Below are 26,765 nucleotides of genomic sequence, written 5' to 3' on the forward strand. Positions count from 1 at the left end.
GAAAACATTAGACAAATGCTAAAGGACATTGGTTCAAAGATTTTATAGCTAAGACTTCAAAGCACAGGCAACAACAAAATAATAGACAAATGAGACTATATTAAACTGAAATGCTTCTGCACAGCAAAAGAAACAATCAACAGAATGAAAAACAATCTGATGAATGGGAGAAAATATTTGCAAACTATCCAACAAGGGACTAATATTCAGAATATACAAGAACTCAGACAATTCAATGGCAAAGAACCCACATGATCCAATTAAAAAGTAGGCAAAGAAACGGAAAAGGCATTTTTCAAAAGAAGACATACAAATGGCAACAAACACGAGAAAATGTTCAACCTCACTAAATCATCAGGGAAATGTGAATCAAAACCACAGTGAGATACCATCTCAACCCACTTAGAATGACTAGTATAAAAAAGACAAAAAATAACAAAGACTGACGATGATGTAGAGAAACGGGAACTCTCTCACCCACTGTTGGTGGGATGGAAAATTAGGATGGCTACTATGAAAGACAGCATGGAAGTTCCTCAAAAAATTAGAAACAGAACTACCATACAATTCAGCAATCCCACTAGTGGAAATTTATCTGAAGGAAAGAAAGTCAAAGGCATACCCTGCACCCCCATGTTTACTGCAGCACTATTCACAATAGCTAAGATAAGGAATCAACCTAAATGTTCATCAACAGATGAGTGGATAAAGAAAATGTGGTATATATCCACAATGTAATACTATTCAGCCATAAAAAAGAATGACATTCTGTCATTTATGGCAACATGGATGAGCCTAGAGGACATTAGGTTAAGCAAAATATGGCAGGCATAGAAAGGCAAATGCATGTTCTGATTCGTATGTGGGAGCTGAAAAGCTTTGGGCTCAAGTAGAGAGTATAATTGTGGGTATTAGAAGCGGGGAAGGATAGAGGGAAGGGGAGGATAGCGAGAGGTTGGTTAATGGTTACAAAATTACAGTTAGGTAAGAGGAATGTGTTTTGATGTTCTGGCAGCACTGGAGGGTGAATGTGGTTAACTATAATTTATTGTATATTTTCAAAAAGCTAGAAGACAGAAGTTTGAATGTTCACAACACAAAAATATAATACATGTTTAAGATGATGGATATGCTAATGATTTGATCATTACATACTGTATACATACATTGAAATGTGACTCTGAATCCCATAAACATGTACAATTATCACGTGTCAACTAAAATTAAAGGGGAAATAATATGAAAATACTCATCTAGACAGCGTAAAGGAACAGACAGGAAATACAAAATTTTACTTCATTACTAGGTTGTAAAATCATGGCTGAATTTTCTTTATATTTTCAAATATTTTTCACTTTTTTTTTTTTTTTTTTTTTTGAGACAGAGTCTCACTCTCTCGTCCAGGCTAGAGTGCAAGGGCATGATCTCGGCTCACTACAACCTCTGCCCCACGGGTACAAGCAATTCTCCTGCCTCAGCATCCCAAGTAACTGGGACTACAGGTGTGCGCCACCATGCCTGGCTAATTTTTGTATTGTTAGTAGAGAAAGGATTTTACCATATTGGCCAGGCTGGTCTCAAACTCCTGGCATAAAGTGATCCACCTGCCTCGGCCTCCCAAAGTGCTGGGATTACAGGTATCAGCCACCGTGCCTGGCCTTTTTTCACATTTTCAATGAGATTGATTTACTTCAAATTTTTGAAGGGGGTGAGAGAGCACAATGAAAGTAATTTTTCACAAGTGGCACCACAATTAAATTAGAGAGATTTATTCAATACTCTGATATCGCATCATAAAGCAAACATTCTTAGGTCCAGCTAACATAGGCCCTAAAACAACCTGTACTGATCTATGTTCCCTGGCATGTTAGGAACCAGGCTGCGCAGCAGGAGATGAGCAGCAGGTGAGCTAGCAAAGCTTCATCTGTTTTTACAGCCACTCCCCATCGCTCGCATTACTGCCTGAGCTCCGCATCCTGTCAGATCAGTGGCAGCATTAGATTTCCATAAGAACACGAGCCCTATAGTAAATTGCACATATGAGGAATCTAGGTTGCGCACTCCCAGAATCTAATACCTGATAATCTGTCACTGTCTCCCATCATCCCCAGATGGGACTGTCTAGTTGTGGGAAAACAAGGTCAGGGTTCCTACTGATTCTACATTATGGTGAGTTGTATAATTATTTCATTATATATTACAATGTAATAATAACTGAAATAAAGCACACAATAAATGTAATGTGCTTGAATCATCCCGAAACCATTCCCCACCCCCGCTTCCGCCTAGCTCTGTGGAAAAACTGTCTTTCACAAAACCAGTCCCTGGTGCCAAAGACTGCTGTCCTAAAACATAAAAATCAAGTGCTATAATATGGATAAGAAACAATGTAACAGAACATGAAACTTCGGTCTCCAGAGCACAAGTACTCCCTTTCTCCTGGCTACATTCTAACTACCACAGGACACAACAGCGGCTTTAATGCTATAATTATATCAAGGACTTGGGAATCCTTCTCTGGCAGTCAGGAAGCTTTTTGCTCTATTCTCATACCAGTTAATGCCCTGAAGAATGCTAATTAAGGAGAGTCCAAGTTATTGTCACGCTCTTAAATCTGTCTGATGAACATTTTGTAGCAGAGATACATAAGACGGCTAAGTCTCCAAATTGAACACATAAGGGGAATCAGAAAACAATAATATTCTCAGTCAGTATTATTAATCATTTCCATGGTGCTTTTGATGACTTAAGTGATTCAGAGAAAAACAAGTCAGTTACTTTTACAAGTTTTCAAATCAGAAGGTATCTATACAAAACATACATTCACATGTCTTACCAATAATGATTCTCCTATAGCAAACAGGTATTTTATAAGCCACTGTTGTAAAAATCTTGCCTGTTAAAAAAGAAATACTGTCAGCCCCCCATATCTGTGGGTTTCGCATCTGTGGATTTAACCAACACAGACGGAAAATATTTGGGGGAAAAAACTGCGTCTGTACTGAACACATAGACTTTTTTCTTGTCATTATTTCCTAAACAATACACAATATAACAACTACTTACATAGCATTTGCATTGTTAGGCATATAAGTAATCTAGTGATGTTTTTAAGTATATAGGAGGATATGTATAGGTTATTTGCAAACATAATAGCATTTTATATCAAGGCCTTGAGCATGCCCGGATTTTGAAGTCTGCAGGGAGTCCTGGAACCGATCTCCCATGGATACAAAGGAACAACTGAACATGCTTTCCAGGATCCTGTACTTATAGAATAAAAATCATACATCCCCCTCCAAAATAAGCTTATTTAACAGAAATCTTATTTTTAAAAGTCATGCCATAGTTTGGCTCATTTATCTATTGCCACATTTAGAATTCAAGATCACTATTGTAAACCAATTCCACATACAGTTTAAGATTAGGAAAATTAACATGCATAGGAAAAATACTCATTTTTTGGTTGTTTCTTGAATATTTTGTGCATTCACTCTATGACAAGAATAAATAAACAGTAACATACTGGCCAACTATAAAAGGCACCAAAGGTAGAAGCAAAGACACTACTATGTCTGGACAGTATGTCAAATATGCATCAATATATAATATTTCAGATATAATACATATATATATCTGAAAGGAAATGAACTTAAATCACTTTAATCAGTTAAAGGCATGCTTTTTGATGCATTTACATTAGATTTTCTGAAAATGTTATTAAATAAACAGAAGGAGGTAGTTTAGGCATGGTATGTGATGTGGAAAAAAGGTCTAAATCACAAAACAGCTGCCAGCCAGGCACAGTGGCTCACACCTGTAATTCCAACATTTTAGGAGGCTGAGGCAGGCAGATCGCTGAAGGCTGAGGCAGGCAGGTGGCTTAAGCCCAGGAAGTGAAGACCAACCTGGGCAACATGGCAAATCCTTGTCTCTAAATAAAATATTAGCTGGGTATGGTGGTGTACACCTGTAGTCCCAGCTACTCAGGAAGCTGAGGCAGGAGGACTGCTTGAGCCCAGGAGGTCGAGGCTGCAGTGAGTTGTGAATGCGCCACTGCACTCCAGCCTGGGTGACAGGGCAAGATTCCATCTTGAAAAAACAAACAAACAAAAAAATAGATGCCATAAGGGTTACAATTAAAAAGCACAGATTTCGGCCAAACACAGTGGCTCATACCTGTAATCTTACCACTTTGGGAGGCTGAGGCAAGTGGATCGCTTGATCTCGGGGGTTTGAGACCAGCCTGGGCATCATGGCAAAACATCTTTTTTTTTTTTTTTTTTTAAGCACAGGTTTTGAATGCTACATGCAGGGTTTGTCATGAAACTAAATAACTTTTTTTAAAAAATCAAAGGTAAGGAAGTCCTTAGGGAAGAAGCTTAGGGGCAAACAGGGGCAATAGAGAGTGAGGAAGGAATTCTGGAAAATAGGAAGCCAGAGAAGAAGAAACTCATATTGGTATATAGACCCAGCCCAAGTCTCTGGTTGACTCTAAACCATGCACGTGGCAAACTGGGAGCAATCTAAGCTAAGATCTGAGCCACAACCCACCACAGCCATGAAAAAGTTTGTAGTTTGAATCTAACAAAGCTAATTACCTGCTGAAATTATTTTTTAGTTTTATTTATTTATTTTTTGAGATGGAGTCTCACTCTGTTGCCCAGGCTGGAGTGCAGTGGTACGATCTCGGCTCACTGCAATCTCTGCCTCCTGGGTTCAAGTGATTCTCCTGCCTTAGCTTCCTGAGGGGCTGGGACTACAGGTACGTGCTACCATGTCCAGCTAATTTTTGTATTTTTTAGTAAAGACAGGATTCTACCATGCTTGCCAGGCTGGTCTTGAATTCCTGACCTCAAGTGATCCACCCACCTCAGCCTCCCAAAGTGCTGGGATTACAGGCATGAGCCACCACACCAGGCCAATTACCCGCTGAAATTAAAATACAAATATTAACATTGTTCTAAGGAATGTAACTAAATCCAGTCTCCACAAGAGAACATTCACAATGTCCAGGAAACCATTCCAAATTACTCAATATACAAAGAACCAGGAAAACTTGACCCATTCTCAAGGGAAACCATCCCAACAACAGGTATCAACAATCCTCAGATGATGCAGGATGTTGGAATTATTAGACAATGACTTTTTTTTTGAGACAGGGTCTTGCTCTGTCACCAGGCTGGAGTGCAGTGGTGTGATCTTGGCTCAATCCAACCTTGACCTCCTGAACTCAGGGGATCCTCTCCCCTCAGCCTCCTAAGTAGCTGGGACTACAGCAACACACCACCATGCCTGACTAATTTTGTTTATTTTTAGTAGAGACAGGGTCTCACTATGTTGCCCAGGCTGGTCTCAAACTCCTGAGCTCCAGCCATCTTCCCTCCTTTGCCTCTAAAAGTACTACCATTACATTCATGAGCCACCACACCTGGGCTTTTTTCTTCTTTTTTAACTTTTTTAAGAGACAGGGTCTTGCTCTATCTCTCAGGCTGGAGTGGAGTGGTGCTCATTACAGCCTCGAACTGGGCTCAAGCAATCCTTCCACCATAGCCTCCCTAGTAGCTGGGGAAAAAAATGTGTACCACCACAGACAGTAGACAAGGACTTTAAACAACCTATTATAACTATGTTCGATGAGGTAAAGAAATACAGACTAAGTGGCCAGGAACTCAAAAAATTAAAAAAAGAAAAAAAAAGAATGAAAACAGAAACATAGGCTCCAAATGAAATAAAAGAAACTCTCTACAGAGAAACAGAAAAAATAAATTGAATGAAAATACATAACTAAAATATATAATATATGCAATAAAAAATTCACTGGATGGGCTTAATAACAGAAAAATGATGTCAGAGGAAAGAGTCAGTGAGCCTGTGGATAGATAAAAATTATATAACATGAAGACGACAAAGAAATGAACATAGAAAAAAGGAACAGAGCATTAGGAAATACCGAAACATCAAAAGATCTCCTACATGTGGGTAACTGGAGTCTCAGAGGAGAAGAAAGAGAATATGGAACACAAAGAGTATTTGAATAAAGTCTAAAAACTTCCCAAATCCGGTGAAAACTTTAAATTTATAGACTCAATAAGTTCAGCCAACCCCAACAGGATAATTGCAAAGAAAGCTATGTCTACGTGCATCATATTCAAACTGCTAAAACCAATGGTAAATAGAAAATCTTGAAAATAACCAGGGAAAATTAACACATTATATACAGGAAAATGACAATTCAAATGACACAAACATCTCATCTTAAGAGGACAGAAGACAGTGGAACTACAGCTTCAAAACGCTGAAAGAAAATCCAGAATTCTATATCCAGTGAAAATATCCTACATGAATAAAGGCAAAATACAGACATTTTCAGATAAAGAAAAAAATCAGATAATCAGTTGCCAACCAAACCATCGATACAAGAAATACTGAAGGAAGTTCACAAAGCTAAAAGAAAAGGATACCAAAAAAGAAATCTGGATCTTCAGGAATGAATGAGGAACACTGAAAATCGTAAATATCTGAGTAAATATTTTTTTCTCCTTATTTCTTAAAATACATATAGTGTTTAAAATTATAACACCACTTTGTGGGATTTATAATGAAGGCAGATGTAACACATATGCCCAATTAAAACCTAAAAGACTACAAGGAATGGTTGTAAATGAACCTATACAATTGTAAGGTCTCTACATTCTATGTGAAATGGTATAATATGAACTCTGAGAAGATTGTTACAAGTTATGGATACATATTGAAATTTGTAAAGCAACCACTAAAAATAATGCAAAAAGATAAAACAAAAACAGCCAATAGAGAAATTAAAATGGAATTCTTTTAAAAAACTCAAATAATCCAAAAGAAGGCAGAAAACGAGGTACACAAAAGAACAAAACACAGAGAAAGCCAACAAAAAGCAAATTTTAAAATGACAGACCTAACCATACCAATAAGGACATTAAATTAGACTAAATACTCCAATTAAATGTCATAGAGTCACCAGGCGCGGTGGCTCACGCCTGCAATCCCAGCACTTTGGGAGGCCGAGGCAGGCAGATCACCTGAGGTTGGGAGTTCAAGACCTGCCTGACCAACATGGAGAAACCCTATCGCTACTAAAAACACAAAATTAGCCGGGCATGGTGGCGCATGCCTGTAATCCCAGCTACTTGGGAGGCAGAGGCAGGAGAATCGCGTGAACCCGGCAGGTGGAGGTTGCAGTGAGCCAAGATCATGCCATTGTACTCTAGCCTGGGCGACAGAGCAAGACTCCAGCTCAAAAAAAAAAAAAAAAAAAAAAGCAAAACCCAGCTATACACTGCCTACAAGAGACTCACTCTGTGTATACACAGATAGGTCTAGAATAAATAGAAAGAAAATGGCAGGTTGGCTGGGTGTGGCGGCTCACATCTGTAATCTCAGCACTTTGGGAGGTCAAGGCGGGTGGGTCACTTGAGACCAGCCTGGGTAACATGGCAAAACCCTGTCTCTACTAAAAATACAAAAATTAGCTGGGCATGGTGGCACACACCTGTAATCTCAGCTACTCAGGAGGCTGAGGCAGAAGAATCACTTGAACCCAGGAGGTGGAGGTTGCAGTGAGCCGAGATCGCACCACTGCACTCCAGCCTGGGCAACAGAATAAGACTCCGTATCAAAAAGAAAAATAATAATAATAAAATAATATACCAGGCAAATATAAAAAGTACAAGCAGGATGAAGTGATTATAATAATATCAGATAAGGTAGACTTAAAAATAATAGTATTACAAAAGATAAAGGAGGACATTTTATAAAGACGCCAGTTTATCAGAAAGACAACACAATCTTAAATATGTATGCCCCCAATAATACAGTCACAAAATACATGACATGAAAATTGACAAGATTAAAAGGGTAAACAGACAATTCTACAATCATAGGCGATTTTAACAACCCTTCTCAAAAACTGACACAACAACTAAATCTAAAAAAATCAGTAAAGATATAGAATAAGACTGGGCACAGTGGCTCATGCCTGTAATCCTGGCACTTTGGGAGGCTGAGGTGGGAGGATTGCTTGAGCTCAAGAGTTCAAGGTCAGCCTGGGCAACATGGTGAAACTCCATCTCTACAAAAAAATACAAAAATTAGCCAGGCATCCTAGCATGCGTCTGTAGTCCCAGGTACTCAGGAAGCTGAGCTGCGAGGAGGGCTTGAGCCCAGGAGGTGGAGGTTACAGTGAGCTGAGATCATACCACTGTACTCTGGCCTGGGTGACAGAGCCAGACTCTGTCTCAAAGAAAAACACCAAAAAAAGACATAGGATATATGAATAATACTAACTGATATTGATGTTCTTTTAAGTGCACACAGTATATTCAGCAAGACAGACCTTATGTTTGACTATAAAGGAAATTTTAGTAAATTTAAAAGGATTGAAATCCTATTGAAATCTTTAGTCACAACAGAATGAAATTATAAATTAGTAACAAGAAATCTAAGAAAATCCTAAGCATTTAGAAATGAAACAACACATTTCTAAATAATCCAGGATCAAAGAAGAAATCACAAAACTTTTCCAACTTAATGATATTGAAAACATACTAATAAACAGTTAACATACAACTAAAGCAGTATGTAGAGGATAATTTATAGCTTTAAATGCTTCTATTAGAAAAGGAAAATGGTTCAAGTCAATGACTTGCAGAGTCTTAGCTATGTACACATTGCTAGCTGACCATAAGGCCTATGCACCCACAGAGGACCAGAAGGTCCAGACAAAAGTAAACATTGGGGCAGACTTGTAAACTGCTTGAATGTTGAGTCTGTTCCTTAATTTAGCTGGCAAAGGGTTCAAGTTTTACTGGCTCAAGGCGTTTCAGCACAACCTCTGATCAATCACTGGCTAATCAGTAAGATATTAATATGTTGACCTGCGAACAACCTCAAGGACGCCAGGCTTAAAATTTTTAAAAAGAATTTAGAAAAAAGAAGAAAAGAAGAACCAATCACATACGGTTCTAGCTCAAGAAACTGGAAAAAGAAGAGCAAAGTAAACCCAAACATGTAAAAGGAAAAAAAACCAGAAACCAACAAAATAGACATCATCAAACAATAGAGAAAAACGAACACAGCCAAAAGCTAGTTCTTGAGAGAGATCAACAAAATTGGTAACAGCTGACTGGAATCAACAAGGGAAAATGAGACACAAATGAGTAATATCACGAATAAAAACCAGTTATCACTATAGATTTTGCAAACATCAAAAGGATAATAAAAAGCACAGGTAAAGTTCAAAGTTATAAGCAGTCTTTTAGCAAATTCAAGGCTGAACAATCACCCTGAAAGAGTTGTCTCTACAATTCTAATATTTATCTGTCCAGCATAATCAAAAGCTGTGCTTTTTAAAAATAAAATTTAACATAAGCACACTCAATAATTTAGACTGAGGCAAAGCCAAGTCTCTTCCCTCATCCCAGCAATCATCCTGAAAAAGCTTCGAAGGCAGGATATCAGGAATTCATACAACTACCTGAATTTGGGCTTTTATTTTATTTATAATTACTGCGTTAACTTTTTATGACACAAAATAACTGTTGGGATCCTGCCTCTTCTAAAGTGCCTTTATCAATTTCTACTTTTAAAAAGTTTCTTATGGTATTTACTGTGTGTGTTCCAATCTCTAGCTTTCAAAATATGTGAAAAAGTTCTTTTTCTAAAGCCATTTCTATAAAAATTATATTCAGAGAGACAATGTCCTACAATGCATTTAAAGACACTCAAAACAATGTCTAAACATTGAGAGTATGGCTAGAAAGTTCTACTACATTTGAAATATTGTTGAGCTCTTCCCCCCCCAATTTAATAAAACTACATTAAAAATATAAAAATCCAAAATATAAATGAGCTATTCAGATTTGACCATTAAAGATGATTTCGGCCGGGCGCGGTGGCTCAAGCCTGTAATCCCAGCACTTTGGGAGGCCGAGACGGGCGGATCACGAGGTCAGGAGATCGAGACCATCCTGGCTAACACGGTGAAACCCCATCTCTACTAAAAAATACAAAAAACTAGCCAGGCGTGGTGGCGGCGCCTGTAGTCCCAGCTACTCGGGAGGCTGAGGCAGGAGAATGGCGTAAACCCGGGAGGCGGAGCTTGCAGTGAGCTGAGATCCGGCCACTGCACTCCAGCCTGGGCGACAGAGCGAGACTCCGTCTCAAAAAAAAAAAAAAAAAAAAAAAAAAAAAAAAAAGATGATTTCCTGGCCAGGCACGGTGGCTCATGCTTATAATCCCAGCACTTTGGGGGGCTGAGGTGAGTGGATCATGAGGTCAGGAGTTCAAGACCAGCCTGACCAACATGGTGAAAACTCATCTCTATTAAAAATACAAAAATTAGCCAGGCATGGTGGCAGTCCCCTGTAATCCCAGCTACTCAGGAGGCTGAGGCAGGAGGATTGCTTGAACCTGGAAGGTGGAGGTTGCAGTGAGCCGAGATCACACCACTCCACTCCAGCCTAGGCGACAGAGCAAGACTCTGTCTTCAAAAACAAAAAAAGATTTCCTGCTTGACTACTTTTGAGAAAAATTCTCACATGGTGAAGATAAGTGGTCTTTCCATGGGATCAAGTCCCACACTGGCCATGTACTGCTTCATCTGAAGAGCCAGAGGGGGAATAATGCTAAATGCACAGCTTGTAGGGGTTACCACTTATCCAAACACCCCAAAGCCAGCAGGGACCCGCTTCCCAGCAGCAGCAAATGAAAAACAACAGAAACCAAATGGCACTCAAGAGAAGGGTTTTAGTAATTAGTATAAAAAGGTTTCCTATAAAAGAGAACTTTCATATTCAAAATGTCAAAAATGGCCAGGCATAGTGGCTCACACTTGTAATCCCAGCACCTTGGGAGCCCAAGGGGAGAGGATGGCTTGAGGTCAAGAGTTCAAGATCAGCTGAGCAACATGGGAAGGCCCAATCTCTAGAAGAAAATTTTGAAAAAATTAGCAGGGTGTGGTGAGTGCATACCTATAGTCCTGGCTACTCAAGAGGCTGAGGCAAGAGGACTGCTTGAGCCCAGGAGTTCGATCGAGGCTGCAGTGAATTATAATCATGCCACCACACTCCAGCTTGGGCAACAGAGTGAAACCCAGTCTCCCAAACAAAGTCAAAAATGGCTTTAAAAATCTTGATTAGAATAATACTCAAAGAAAAAAAAAGGTGTCACTTAAAAAGCAACTCCTTAAATGTAAATCAGAAATAGTTTGCAACAGAGCCAAAGAAGCCATTATAAGCTGCTACATAAATAGGCATTTAATGATTTTCTCAATGTTACATTATTGATCTAAGAGGCCCTCTGTTTCCGCTGAAATGAATAAGTAATTTGTTTAAGATAACATTAATAGGGGCCAGGTGCAGAGGCTCATGCCTGTAATCCCAGCACTTTGGGAGGCCGAGGAGGGCGGATCACGAGGTCAGGTGTTCGAGACCATCCTATCTAACACGGTAAAATCCCGTTTCTACTAAAAATACAAAACAAAAATTAGCCGGGCATGGTGGCAGGCACTTGCAGTCCCAGCTACTCGGGAGGCTAAGGCAGGAGAATTGCTTGAACCTGGGAGGCGGAGGCTGCGGTGAGCTGAGATCACGCCACTGCACTCCAGCCTAGGTGACAGAGCGAGACTTTGTCTCAAACAAAACAAAACAAAAAAAAATTAACAGGATTTGCAGCACATCAGATACCCTGGGTCCTTCTTATCATTAGAATCAACATTATAAAGAACAAATTTCACATTGTCTTTCAGTGAAACATCTGCATAATTTTAGAAATCATAGCAAAAGAGCAGAGACATTAGTTACATCCATCACATGCAAAAAGGCATTTCCGAGTCACAATACCATGAATATCATTTATGCAATTCAGTATTGAACGTTTACTTACTAATGTCAGACACTACCACTTTATGCACTGAAAACGCAATGGTGACTGAGACATGGTACCTACTCTCAAAGAGTTTACAGTCTATCTGTGAAAACAATACAAAAAGGTATACAAGATGCTATGAAAGCACAGAGAATGAGGTCCAGTACCCTACAAAGAGAGCCAGAGACAACATCAAAGAGGCCGGGTGCAGTGGCTCATGCCTGTAATCCCAGAGCTTTGGGAGGCTGAGATGGGCGGATCACTTGAGGCCAGGAGTTCTAGACCAGCCTGGCCAATATAGCAAAACCCCGTCTCTACAAAAAATACAAAAATTAGCCAGTGTGGTGGTGCATGCTTGTAATCCCAGCTATTTGGGAGGCTGAGTCACAAGAATTGCCTGAACCCAGGAGGTGGAGGCTGCAGTGAGCCGAGTTCATGCCACTCCACTCTCACCTGGGCAAAAGAAGAGACCCCATCTGAAAAAAGGAAGAGGGGAGGGGAGAAAAGAGGAGGGGGCCAGACTCTGGTGGGAGGTGATGACTGCATAAAAGATTGGCTTCTTCTGGCAAAGGAAATGTTGTCAGAGGCACAACATGCTCAAACTGCCAAGTATTTTGTTAAGAGTTGCCTTTTCCATAAAAAAAGAGACTATAGCGGAAAATTAAACTTTACTAGCAAAGCTGCATGTATCAAGAGAACAGGGATCTACTTAACCTAGGAGGAAAAAAGGTAAAATATCACAATTTCATCTTGGCCTATTCCCCATATCCCCTATTCAAACACATTTATTTCCTCATGCTGCAGTGTGTGTCAGGCATGAGAGAGGACTCAGGGCTGAACAAGAGGGATCCAACACTGCCCTCAGGAAACCAACGCAATGAGCAATCAGACAATAGAGCGCTTCTGTGGCTACACATGATTCTGAAATGTAGCTCCCTGATTAGAGTTACCATGGAATAAAATACTGAGCTTAAAAGCTACTGTTTTAAGAATCGTCCAGTAGTAAAGAAGAGAGCAACTGTTATTTGACATCAGATATGATGGTATACCAGGAATTTGAAAAGAAACTTTGACATCCCACATACATAAAAAAGGAATCATGCTTGAATTTTCAAATAAATGCTACTAACTCAGGTTTTACAGACTTCAAAGCACTCTTACACACTGTTCACAGCAAGGGAGGCCAAGCAGCTATTTTAATAATTACCTACCACTGGTCAAGCACTGATTGTGTAGTACGGGGCTCTTTGCTGGAAACTTAATATCCATGATCTCATTTCATCCTCACAACAATCACGCAAAGTAACTATTATCTCCCTCTTACAAACACGGAACCTGCGGCTTTGAGGGTTTACATAACCTGCCCAAAGACACGTGGCTGACAAGTGGTGGAGACAAAGTTAGTCCCCGTGTCAGTCTGTGAAACTCCGTTTATCCCGCTGCACAGCTTCAATGTCACTGAATGTGGCCAGCAAAGGAGCTGAAGAGGCTGGAGTGAGCAGAGGAGGCTGGAGTAGACTGCAGGTCAGGACTTTGAACTCAGTCTTCTTGCAGCCACGTTGAAGCCTCACTATAACTGTAACCTCAAGGTCCCCATCCCCACCTGAAGTTATCTTGAGCTTTCTAATAATTCAGTCCCTCTGGATTTTCTCTAAACCATCTTTCTAAGGATGGTGGGGAAATGGATCACAGAAAAAATCTCTACGCAAAAATTAAAATATTTAACAAGCCACATCACACCCTGCATTCACCACTATCCCTGGTGTCTGATGCTCCTGAAGTACATTCTGCACTGAAATCTGCTATTAAAGAGCCATAATAAAAGCTCAAAACCATGCCAAGGTTCATTTACTCAATCTCATGGAATCCTCACAATAATACTAAAGTCTATACTATTATGCTCAGTTTACACAGATAAGCAGAAGTTCATCAACGTTAAATAAGGCACCCAAGGTCACACAACTGTAAGTGATGTTGCAGTATGATTCCAAAAGCCTAAGCTTTTCCCCTCTACAACACGGCCTGGATTCCTGCGATAGTCAGATAGTGAAAGAAAAATAACAAAATACTGTGATCTGAATTTGTATATCTGCAGAAATTTTCATATATAATTACTCAACAGTTCTATCAGAATTATATAGTTTTACCATGCGGCATTTTGTTAAAGTAAAAAGCAAACATATCACTTAAATTTTTCACATCTTTTACATTATCAAAGCAGCATGGTACTTGAAATTTGTTTGAATATGTAGCTTAACAATACACATTTTCTTTTTTTTGAGACAGAGTCTCGCTCTGTTGCCCAGGCTGGACTGCAGTGGCACGATCTCGGCTCACTGCAAGCTCCGTTTCCCAGGTTCACACCATTCTCCTGCCTCAGCCTCCCGAGTAGCTGGGACTACAGGTGCCCGCCACCACACCCGGCTAATTTTTTTTTTGTATTTTTTTTTTTAGTAGAGACGAGGTTTCACCGTGTTAGCCAGGATGGTCTTGATCTTCTGACCTCGTGATCCGCCCGCCTCGGCCTCCCAAAGTGCTGGGATTACAGGCATGAGCCACCGCACCCAGCCAACAATACACACTTTCATCAATATTTTATTCAAAAACTTTCCATCTTAAGAAAACAAAACATTTAATTGATGGTTAATATCAAAATTATTTAGGATCCTACAAGAAACAGGGTGCCCCATCTTTTTAGAACTCTTTTATTTATTTATATGTTTGTTTGTTTGTTTTTATTGAGACAGGGCCTCACTCTGTCACCCAGGCTAGAGTGCAGTGGGCATGGATGTTGGCTCACTGCAACCTCCAACTCCTAGGTTCAAACAATTCTCCTGCCTCAGCCTTCCAAGTAGCTGGGGTTACAGGTGCACGCCACCATGCCCAGCTAATTTTTGCATATTTAGTAGAGATGGGGTTTCACCTTATTTGCCAGGCTGGTCTCGAACTCCTGACCTCAGATGATCCGCCTGCCTCGGCCTCCCCAAGTGCTGGGATTACAAGTGAGAGCCACCGTGCCCAGCCTAGAACCATATTTTAAAAGCAAACAAAATATTCAGTTTATTTGTTTGTAAAACAAGGCTGGGCATAGTGGCTCATGCCTGTAATCCCAGCACTGTGAAAGGCTGAGGTGGGTGGATCACCTGAGGTCAGGGGTTCAAGACCAAACTGGCCAACATTGTGAAACTCCGTCTCTACTAAAAATACAAAAATTAGCCAGGTGTCATGTTGCACACCTGTAATCCCAGCTACTCGGGAGGTTGAGGCAGGAGAAGTTCTTGAACCCAAGAAACAGAGTTTGCAGTGGGCCAAGATTGCGCCACTGCACTCCAGTCTAGGCAACAGAGCGAGACTCTGTCTCAAACAACAACAACAACAACAAAAACAAGTATTTGATACGAGTTTAATGGAGTGAATAAATCTCAAATATGTATAAACAAATGGGGGAAGTACAGAGATGAACAGGTCAATGTAAGTATTAATTTACTATAGGTACTTCTCATTCTCAAAGTAAATCTGCAACTCACTTTAGAAGAAGTGCAACGAGAACGAGAAAGGAACAGAATGGAGGTAATTAAAAAAATATACTATGTAGTGTACCTAATGAATCAAAAGACTTGTCTTATTTTCTCATCCATACATGATACTTACTAATTATTTCATTTATTTCAGAGACAATCTCAAAAACAAACCAGGCAGCAATGAGTGTAAGCTGACTGAGCCCACAGCTTTTAAATTAAGCGGGCAGCGGGAGGGCAACCTCTCACTGTATTTAATACACAAAACAGAAATCCAAAACACTTACCAATCTTTACTTGCTCAGGCTGGCTAAGGGAAACAAATGCTGATGTGTCATCAATCCAGGATATCTGAATGTTACCTGCAATCGCAAATTAAAACGAAAGTGAACATTTGTCCATGTGGAGAGCCATCAGATTTAATGTGCATATCTTATATATTTCAGTATAGTCTATCTTTAAAGAGAGAGAAGGTGCTTATTTAAAACATGATCAAAATCTCAGCACTATAGAGAGTTAGCCTGTTTAAAGGCTACCACAGCAGTTATTTAGGTTAAAACTTCAAGAGAAGAGACAAACCAGTGGGAAAAGAAGCGATTAGAAATTTAACACAATAGAAAGATCCTTCCCGATTAAACCCTGGGGCTTGTCATCATTCAGTGCAATACCAGGATTGGAGACTTATTTTCCTATCAAGACCACTAACAAAAATCAGAGACCAATAGGTTCAAAAACACAACTTTTTTTTTTTGAGACCCAGGTGAGTGTCACCCTGTCGCCCAAGCTGGAGTGCAGTGGCGCAATCTCAGTTCACTGCAACCTCTGCCTCCTAGTTCAAGCAATCTTCGCACCCCAGTGTCCCAAGTAGCTGTGACTACAGGCACACACCACCATGCTTACACATAATCTTGTTGAAAACAGTGTTAGAGGCCAGGCGCAGTGACTCATGCCTATAATCCCAGCACTTTGTGAGGCCAAGGTGGGAGGATCACCGGAGGTCGGGAGTTTGAGACCAGCCTGACCAACATGGAGAAACCCCATCTCTAATGAAAATACAAAACTAGCTGGAGGTGGTGGCACGTGCCTGTAATCCCAGCTACTCAGGAGGCTAAGGCAGGAAAATCGCTTGAACCCGGGAGGCAGAGGTTGAGGTGAGCCGAGATCGCACCATTGCACTCTAGCCTGGGCAACAAGAGCGAAACTCTGTCTCAAATAATAATAATAATAATAATAATAATAATAATAATAATAATAATAGTGTTAGTACTTAAATTAACTTTGTATGCCTTAATGTTCGTTCTGACTTATTTTAAATATTTACATTCAGAAATGGTATGCCGTATTATCAGTGTAGAAGGCTCTGCTGTGAAAGTCTACTATTCTAAAATATCAATTTAAAATAAAGATAAGAAAAAATAGATCGGGCTCAGTGGCTCACGCCTGTAATTCCAGCAGTTTGGGAGTCTGAGGCGGGAGGATCACTTGAGCCCAAGAGTTCGAGGCCAGCCTGGGCTACATGGCAAGACTGCATTTCTATTTTTAAAAAAATAAAAAATTAAATTAAATTAAAAAAATGAAAAATGATGTTAGTTATATGGGAGGCCTACTTTGTATCTGCTTTTTACTCTAAACGTTAAAATACAAGCACTTTAACTACTTTTAACAAACTCTTCAAATATTTTTTAAATGGCTACACACTAGAAGATACATAAATATTTACTAAACTTTTTTACTACTTGACATTTAGGTCTTGTGGCCTTCACTTTATCCAAGAATTTCCAGAGACTAGCTTAAATGCTTCGTTTGTTAAAGTAAGAGAGGTATTGCTGTGGGTTTACAATCAGAATGGTTTTCATAAACACATATCAGGAGACTGCTCAAACGAACCTAATCACATGACCTGGTAAAAAAGGAAAGAGAAGGACTGCCCTACATCACACACGTATCACAATTCCTGATCTACCCAAACATCTGTCACTTTGATTAATCTAAAGCAGAGACGACCTCCCCTCCCATTATGAAACATACAAGCCCTCTGAGTTCAATCTTAAAAATTATTTACGCTCAGCCACAGGTTATTTTCCCCGGTCAGTAGTAAGGGCAGTCATCATCATGGTGTTTTGCTTTCCATGAATTAATAGCTCTGTATTGTGAGGTGCTATTAAAAGTTTCTCAGATCATATTAGCACAAAGATAACAGTATCCTAAACCAGAAAATTCGAAGAGTGAAATTAAAACCTTGAATATTAACATTCTTTTATGCCCAAGCCAAAACTGTCTTTCTACTTCTGACCACCTATACCAAATGAATAGCAAAACCCTAAAAGGTACATCTGAACTTGTGACTTACCAAAGGCACTGAAAAGCTGGTAAAGGTCACTGGTTTTCCATTCTTTGGGGAACGTCACATGGAGAACATGATCACGCTTAGGCTGCACTATAAGACAAATTTATGATGAAATGTTGATGGGTGAAAAGTGATCAAGTAAACCAGTGGTTCTTTGATGAAATTAAGTCTAAGCTAATATGCAGAACTGTTACGAATTCCTCATGACTACCAAACAACTCCTGAAAATATGCCTGGGATTGGTAGGATTCTGCCATGGTAATCTAGACCTTAGGTTCTGATACATTACAGAACCCACAACAAACTGAACCCTATGCAAAGACATCTTCTCTTCTCATGAAGTTCCTGTGCAAATTATGTTCATTTTTAAAATTTTATATATATATATATATATATATTTTTTTTTTTTTTTTTTTTTTTTTTTTGAGACGGAGTCTCGCTCTGTCGCCCAGGTTGGAGTGCTGTGGCCGGATCTCAGCTCACTGCAAGCTCCGCCTCCCGGGTTCACGCCATTCTCCTGCCTCAGCCTCCCGAGTAGCTGGGACTACAGGCGCCCGCCACGGCGCCCGGCTAGTTTTTTGTATTTTTTTAGTAGAGACGGGGTTTCACCATGATAGCCAGGATGGTCTCGATCTCCTGACCTTGTGATCCACCCGTCTCGGCCTCCCAAAGTGCTGGGATTACAGGCTTGAGCCACCGCGCCCGGCCTTTTTTTTTTTTTTGAGACAGGGTTTTGCCCTGTCATCCAGGCTAGAGTGCAGTGGCACGGTAATAGCTCACTGCAGCCTCAAACTCCTGGGCTCAAGTTATCCTCCCACCTCAACCTCCTGGGCAGCTGAGGCTACAGGTGCATGCCACCATGCCTGGCTAATTTTTTTATCCTTTAATTTTATTTTTCTAGAGATGGGGGTCTCACTATGTTGCCCAGGCTGGTCTCGAATTCCTGGCCTCAAGTGATCCCCCCACCTCGGTCTCCAAAAGTGCTGGAATTACAGGCATGAACCACCACACCCAACTGTGCAAATTATTTAGAAGAAAAACAAGGCTGCTCTGTTCATGAAGTTTCACTTCACTAAACATTTACCTTTCCCATTTTAATATACTTAGCTAAAAAAAAAAAAAAAAGAAAAAAAGAAAAGCACTGTCCAAATTAAATGGACTATTTGTTAAGTAAGGCAATCCTGAGTCATAATCTTGTTTTCTAATCCCAAACCTAGACCTTTTCTGTGCAGCCCTAAGCAAGAGACCTAATCACTCTAACCACCCTGGACTATAAACTGGGAATGGCGATATTTAGCATCAGAATTCTTGTGAGAATGACAGACCAAAATATCAGTCTAACATGGAGGGCAACACAACAGTATGTCCTCAAACTATCACTGCAACAATTATTATCACCAAGTATAGTTCACCCACTTCTACCTGCCAATGACATGCATTAAGGTAAAAAAGAACAAATGAAACAGCAGAAAAAAAGCAGAGGAAAAGAAAAGGCAACTACCTCCCATAGACCCTCCATGTTTTTTAAATTAAAAAAAAAAAAAAAATCAACCTACTAAATTCAAATATATACACACTCAAGTAATTGGAAAATAGAAATTTTACCAAGGTAACTGACAGCTAGCATATCTTAAAAATATATTATAAATACTTATAAAAAATGATGAAATCAGAATTCTGTGTGAAAATGAAATATATAGAGAAGACATACATGTTTTTAAAATTCAATTCATGCATAAACTGGAAAATATAAGTGAAGTGATGACTAATGAATGCCCAAGAGTCCCATTAACTTAAGCATACTATTCATATCAACCACAAAATCACTGCCCAATTTTAAGTGAAGAAAGCTTTTTCTTTAGTAATATTTTCCTGTTATCCCTTCCAGACCACACATTTAAATGCACAGATGCAATAAGAAAATAAAAATTTACTTACAGTCTGGTCCTTCCAAGTTTAGATAGGGGATATCCATGACCCTCATAAGAAATAACCTACAAGAAAAGACCAACAGGTAATGGGCAATTTCCTTTAAACGAGAGGTGTTTTGACATTTTTAAGGTTGAATTAGAAAAAAAAAAATTGTTTAATAGGCATTTACCAAATTTTTTAGTAGAAGCTCCTTGATATCACTCTATTTGTAAAATCATTTCTATTGTTTTTTTTTTTTTTTTTGAGATGGAGCCTCACTCTGCCGCCCAGGCTGGCGTGCAGTGGTGTCATCTTGGCTCACTGCAACCTCTTCCCCAGTTAAGTGATTCTCCTGCCTCAGCCTCCCGAATAGCTGGGATCACAGTCATGTGCCACCATGCCTGATTAATTTTTGTACTTTTAGTACAAACAGGGTTTCACCATGTTGGCCAGGCTGGTCACGAACTCCTGGTCTCAAGTGATCTACCTGCCTCTGCCTCCCAAAGCGCTGGGATTTACAGGCATGAGCCACCACATCTGGCTTTATTATTAATTATTATTATTATATTATTATTTTGAGACGGAGTCTCATTCTCACGCCAGGTTGGAGTGCAGTGGCACAATCTTGGCTCACTGCAACCTCTGCCTCCCAGGTTCCAGCGATTTGCCCACCTCAGCCTCCTGAGTTGCTGGGACTACAGGCGCGGGCCACCACGCCCGGCTAATTTTTTGTATTTTTAGTACAGATGGGGTTTCCCGATGTTGACCAGGCTAGTCTAGAACTCCTGACCTCAAGTGATCCACCTGCCTTAGCCTCCCAAAGTGTTACAATTACAGGCATGAGCCACCGCACCAGCCATGTAAAATCATTTCTAAAGCTCTGAAATTCATTTCAGAGATTTTTCTCCTGGGCCAAATATTTATCACAAATAGAAAAAACAAACAAACAAACAAACTGGTATCCCCAACAGTTTCTGGCACTCAGTAGCTGCTCAATAAATATTAGTTAACTGAACAAAATTAATCATCAAAGAGTCAAGGGAAAGTCCTTCGCAGAGCTGTCGTTTTAGTTAGTCCAAGTAAACAAAGAAAATAAATATTACCCATCTTACCAATCAAAGAACAAGTGTTTCTACAAATTCTAAGGGTAACCCTTATAATGGACATTTGTGAACTGAGAATGACAGCACAGGTTTCTTTTTTTTTTAAATGAAATGCAAAGTCACTGGATAAATGCTAATCTCTCTGGGTAAACTGTACAGTCTGAAATAAGTGACTGTCTCAAAAGGCCACATCATTATTCTCATTTAAAACACACTAAAAGCACAAAACAAAACAATCCTTGGTAAAGAAAACTATCACACTAATATAAATCATAGCAGTCATTTTGTTTATCTTCCAAAATGGGTACAAAGGCACTTAAAAAAGAGTGCTTGTAAATTACAACTCTCTGTCATGCCATTCAATTTTCTTTTATTTGCAAGATTATGGACAAAATATCAGGCATTCTGTTGTGTGTCAGATTATTTTAATGAGTTTTACTTAGATAACAATATATTACGCATTTCTGGTAGAGACAACATTATACAGCAAATTAAAAAGGCAATCTATGTGCCCAAGAAGCAATTAGTTTGGCTTCACTGACCCGCAATTAAGGAACATCATTACCAGGCATTCAAAAGCCAAGCAGGGCCAGGTGCAATGGCACGCCTGTAATCCCAGCACTTTGGGAGGCCAAGGTGGGTGGATCACCTGAGGTCAGAAGTTCAAGACCAGCCCAACCAACATGGCGAAATCCCGTCTCTACTAAAAATGCAAAAATTAGCTGGGCGTGGTGGTGGGTACCTGTAATCCCAGCTACTCAGGAGGCTGAGGCAGGAGAATCGCCTGAACCCTGGAGGTGGAGGTTGCAGTGAACTGAGATAGCAACACTGCACTCCAGCCTGGGCAACAAGAGTAAAATTCTGCCTCAAAAAAAAAAAAAAAAAAGCCAAGCAGGGCAAAAGCTACTTTACAAATCAAACCATCAGCATGAACAATACTGTTCTGTTAATGTCAGAAAAAACGAAGTCATGGTACTCTGTGGTTTGAGAATTTGTTGTCTGCCCTACAGTTTAATAAACCAAATGCTATGGCTAAGAAACCAAATTTATTTTTAGTTTGCTAATTTAGGCTCAAGTGTACTATTCTGGTTTTGTAAGCTGTTTTAACCAATTTAATCAATACTCCCTGCAATGCCAGAAGACAAGAAGATACATAATAGCACCTAGCATGGCAGGTTCTCAGTGAGGGCAGCTATCATTTTTTCTTAAATATTATTTTCCAGCATAAACGATACACACTGGAACTATCATTATTATCGCCTACCAGAACCTAATAATAACAAAAGTTATTCCTAGGTTAGTAAGCTAGTTAATTAGGTAAGCTAACTAACCTAGGAATGACTTTTGTTATTGTTAGTCATGCTTCATATAATTCTCAGTTCTCCGTTTAGTAAATTTAGAAACAGTCTCCAATTTTAAACACCAAATTTATTTTAAAAGTTAATGAAGGCCGGGCACGCTGGCTCACGTCTGTAATCCCAGCACTTTACGAGGCCAAGGCAGGCAGATTACCTGAGGTCAGGAGTTTGAGACCAGCCTGGCCAACTATGGTAAAACCCTGTCTCTACTAAAAATACAAAAAACTAGCGGGCGTGGTGGCGGGCAGCTGTAATCCCAGCTACTTGGGAGGCTGAGATAGGAGAATCACTTGAACCCAGGAGGCAGAAGGTGCAGTGAGCCGAGATTGCGCCATTGCACTCCAGCCTGGCAAAAGACCAAGACTCTGTCTCAAAGGAAAAAAAAAAGTTAATGAAACGTACCAAACACCACAAAAGTAACTGAGAACAAAAGTTGAATCAACAAAATGTTCACTGCTATACCATCAAATATGCCAAAAATCAAAATCAACCTCAAGATTTGATAATACATGGATGTCAGTAAATTATAGTTCAAAATTTCAATATATTAAAAGCAATCAAAATAACTATGAAAATGTCAAAACATGGATAACTTAAAATTTTAAGTTTTAAAAAGGCACAAAATTTTATACTATGATTTTACCTTTATAAAATATTGATGTCATTAAGCTAAGAATAAAAAAATACCCTCCCCTCCCCCGCCAACAGCTTTGGGAAACTCTGAGCTTTGTTTCTCAAAATTCCTTTTATGATCATTTTTTAAACTTTAAAGGCTAACAGAACTGAGAAGCCCAGGGGAAATAACTAGAGACTTTCTTAGAAAAAGCCAACTGAAAATGCCATTTGAATTAATCTTTCATATACTATGCACTACCTCACCTGGCGGGAGGGAAAAAAATCTAAATATAAAAATCTAAATATAAAACCCATAAGCTTGAATTTGCAATTCCTGTATTTCTGTTTACAATTCTGTTATATTGCTAAAGTCATGGGACCTCAACAACTAATTTAGGAAACTCAATGTTGTACAAATACCAAGGAGGATTATACTAACAAAGAAAAAGAAGGCTCTCCCAATTTCTCTTACCATTTAGATGTTTTTAAAACATTTTTTTGAAAAATATTTTTTGGGCCGGGCGCGGTGGCTCAAGCCTGTAATCCCAGCACTTTGGGAGGCCGAGACGGGTGGATCACGAGGTCAGGAGATCGAGACCATCCTGGCTAACATGGTGAAACGCCGTCTCTACTAAAAATACAAAAAACTAGCCGGGCGAGGTGGCGGGCGCCTGTAGTCCCAGCTACGTGGGAGGCTGAGGCAGGAGAATGGCGTGAACCTGGGAGGCGGAGCTTGCAGTGAGCTGAGATCCGGCCACTGCACTCTAGCCTGGGCGACAGAGTGAGACTCCATCTCAAAAAAAAAAAAAGAAAAATATTTTTTGTCAAGTAATATATAGGCTATGTGTTCTTTAATATTTCACCTGAATTTTCAATATTATCCGATTAAAGTAAGCAAAAATTTATTCTCAGCTAAAACACTCAAAAGATTTTTTTTATTTTTAATTTTTATGAGTACATAGTAGATGTATATATTTATGGGGTACATGAGATGTTTGGATACAGGCATGCAATGTGAAATAAGCACATCATGGAGAATGGGGTGTCCATCCCCTCAAGCATTTATCCTTTCAGTTTCAAACGATCTAACACCACTCTATTTAAAAATGTACAATTAAGTTATTACTGACTATAGTCACCCTGTTGTGCTATCAAATAGTAGGTCTTATTCATTCTATTTTTTTGTACCCATAAAAACTATTTTTTAACGTAGTCAATTCTACACTATCTTGTTTGTTTACTCCACATTACCTTACACAGAAACCCCTTTCAAATGAATTATTAATAGCACTTCTCACTCTTCTCCTATACCTCCACCTTCACATCTGGGGTTTACAGGGAACTGAATAGCTCCAAAGCTCGGAAGAACAAGAAAACCAACTGTGTGTGACTTGGCAGACTGCGGCTCTGGAGAGCGCCACGCAATTGTGAAACTGACTCTAAAACTGTGGCTGAGCGTCTGCGGAACTGAACCAAAGTAAACTCTCCCAACGGCCTCCCACCGTCCTTATGCCATGCTGTTTTGAAGCCATTGCTCTGGTAACATCTCTGCCCTTCTGAAGTAAAATTAAAACATTTCAATGTAGGCATGCCTCATCCCAGCTGGCTGTCAAAGGGCCTGCACTGACTCCCTGGAATGATTTGATAAAATACTTCACATATGCATCATCCAACTTGACAGTTTTCATCCTAGCATATGAGGAAATGTACTAGGCAAGCAGAAATGCTGATAAAGACATGAAAGGATGTTCCATCACTGTGAACTGTATTGAAGAACAATCTCTCCCAGAAGGACTTTCATCTGCCAGATATCAAAAAGACACTCAGACTAACACTTGCATGAAACATTCTTTCTATTTTAGTGAATATCCGAGAGGGTGTAACACGGTAAAGACCCTCAAGACTGCGTGCGGGAGTCTTGCCACATTTCTGAAAGCTTTCTGATGAAATATTATTTCCCCACTTATTCTCTAAAAGACTGACATTAACCCTATCAAACACTAAAATTAAAATTCCCATTAGATACAATGGCTAATTTTACAAAAGAATTCTATCCTAAGAAACAAAGTAACTCAAGTTCACATTCTAGATGCCATAGAGTAAGTTTTATCCTTTGTGGAATCTGTCATTTTTAAAATGTTGTACGAGTATATCACTGGCAGTGCTGGTTATCCTGACTTTCAAACAAGTCTAGAAAGACTCCAGAGTAAAGCACAGTATACCAGGATCTTTTGCTCAGTACACTGGATCACTTCCACTCAGTCTCTTCACAGGCTACACAGCATATGCTACACAATACCTTTTATCTCCAAAGAGCCACCACCTCATCATCTCCAATACCCTTCTGCTGGATGGCACTCACAAAAAGCCACCCTCCAAACTTTTTTGTGAAACGGGCAATATAGGCTGAGTGCGGCGGCTCACACCTATAATCCCAGCAATCTGGGAGGCCGAGGCAGGTAGATCACCTGAGGTCAAGAGTTCCAGACCAGCGTTGCCAGTGTGGTGAAACCCCGTCTCTACTTAAAAATACAAAAATTAGCCAGGCATGGTGGCAGGTGCCTGTAATTCCAGCTACTCAGGAGGCTAAGGCAGGAGGAGCCCTTGAGCCTGGGAGGCGGAGGTTGCAGTGAGCCAAGATTGCACCACTGCACTCCAGCCTAGGTGATAAGAGAGAACTCCGTCTCAAAAAATAAAAGGACGGTATGAAACTGTGTCCCAGGCTGCCTAAGAAGGCTCGTTAGTTACTGAAGAATTTCATTTCAGATATAAAACTCTGATACATAGAACCCTGAACTCTTAGCAAAATGTGCTTCCCGGCCAGCTGGATCAGCATCACCTGGGAACTTGTTAAAGATACAAATTCCTGGGTGCCATCCAAGACTCCTGACTCAGAAACTCTGGACTGAGAATCATGGAGTTAACAGGAAAACAGTATATTCAATGTGGTGTTGTTAATTACCACTAAAGATGATGTAGCAATCAGCTGGATAATGACTTGTGCCAACTTCTCCAAAAGATATTAGTCTTAATGATTTGTTTATATTAAATCATACTGTGGCTCCTCCCTGTTAATCCCACTGCTTCGGGAGGCAGAAGCGGGAGAATTACTTGAGGCCTGGAGTTTGAGATCAGTCTGAGCAACATGGGGAGATCCTGTCTCTACAAAAAGTAAATTAGCCGGGCAAGGTGGCTTGTGCCTGTAGTCCCAGCTACTCAAGAGGCTAAGGCAGCAGGATTGCTTGATTCCATGAATTTGAGGCTGCAAGGAGCTGTAACGTGCCACTGCATTCCAGCCTGGGCAACAGAGACAGGCCCTGTCTCTACAATAAATAAATAATTAAATGAACAAACACATAAATAAAATACTTAGAAAAACACAAAGCTAGCCGGTCACAGTGGCTCACGCCTGTAATCCCAGCACTTTGGGAGGCCGAGGCAGGTGGGTCACTAGAGGTAAGGAGTTCGAGACCGGCCTGGCCAACATGCCAAAACCCCGTCTCTACTAAAAATACAAAAATTAGCCAGGTGTGGTGGCACATGCCTGTAATCCCAGCTACTCGGGAGGCTAAGGCAGGAGAATTGCTTAAACTTGGGAGGCAGCGGTTGCAGTGAGCTGAGATTGTGCCATTGCATTCCAGCCTGGGGAACAGAGCAAGACTCCATCTCAAAAAAAGAAAAGAAAAGAAAAACACAAAACTTTGACACATAAAATTTTAAAAAAGAAAAATCTGCCAAGCACAGTGGCTCATGCCTATAATCCAAACACCTGGGGAGGCCAAGGCAGGCAGATAGCTGGAGCTCAGGAGTTTGAAACCAGCCTGGGCAACATGATGAACCCCATTGCTACAAAGAAATACAGAAAATTAGCCAGGTGTGGTGGCACATGCCTGTAGCCCGAGCTACTTGGGAGGCTAAGGCAGGAGGAGCCCTTGAGCCTGGGAGGCGGAGGTTGCAGTGAGCCAAGATTGAGCCACTGCACTCCAGCCTGGGGGTCAGAGCAGGACTC

The 26,765-nt window shown here is 40.1% G+C and overlaps 1 protein-coding gene across 3 annotated transcripts in view; it reads right to left on the reverse strand.

The window, feature by feature from the left end:
• PARN (poly(A)-specific ribonuclease) overlaps window positions 1–26,765 on the reverse strand; it is a 198,906-nt gene that overhangs the window by 107,959 nt on the left and 64,182 nt on the right. For all 3 annotated transcript variants that reach the window (XM_007986336.3, XM_037989833.2, XM_037989834.2), the window contains 3 exons: window positions 19,708–19,763; window positions 17,773–17,859; window positions 15,710–15,784 (listed from right to left, as the gene is read on the reverse strand). In XM_007986336.3, coding sequence (XP_007984527.1) covers window positions 15,710–15,784; window positions 17,773–17,859; window positions 19,708–19,763 — 218 coding nt within the window. The remainder of the gene's footprint in view (window positions 1–15,709; window positions 15,785–17,772; window positions 17,860–19,707; window positions 19,764–26,765) is intronic.

The sequence above is a fragment of the Chlorocebus sabaeus genome, chromosome 5 (assembly GCF_047675955.1).
Source record: "Chlorocebus sabaeus isolate Y175 chromosome 5, mChlSab1.0.hap1, whole genome shotgun sequence".
Lineage (NCBI taxonomy): Eukaryota > Metazoa > Chordata > Mammalia > Primates > Cercopithecidae > Chlorocebus > Chlorocebus sabaeus.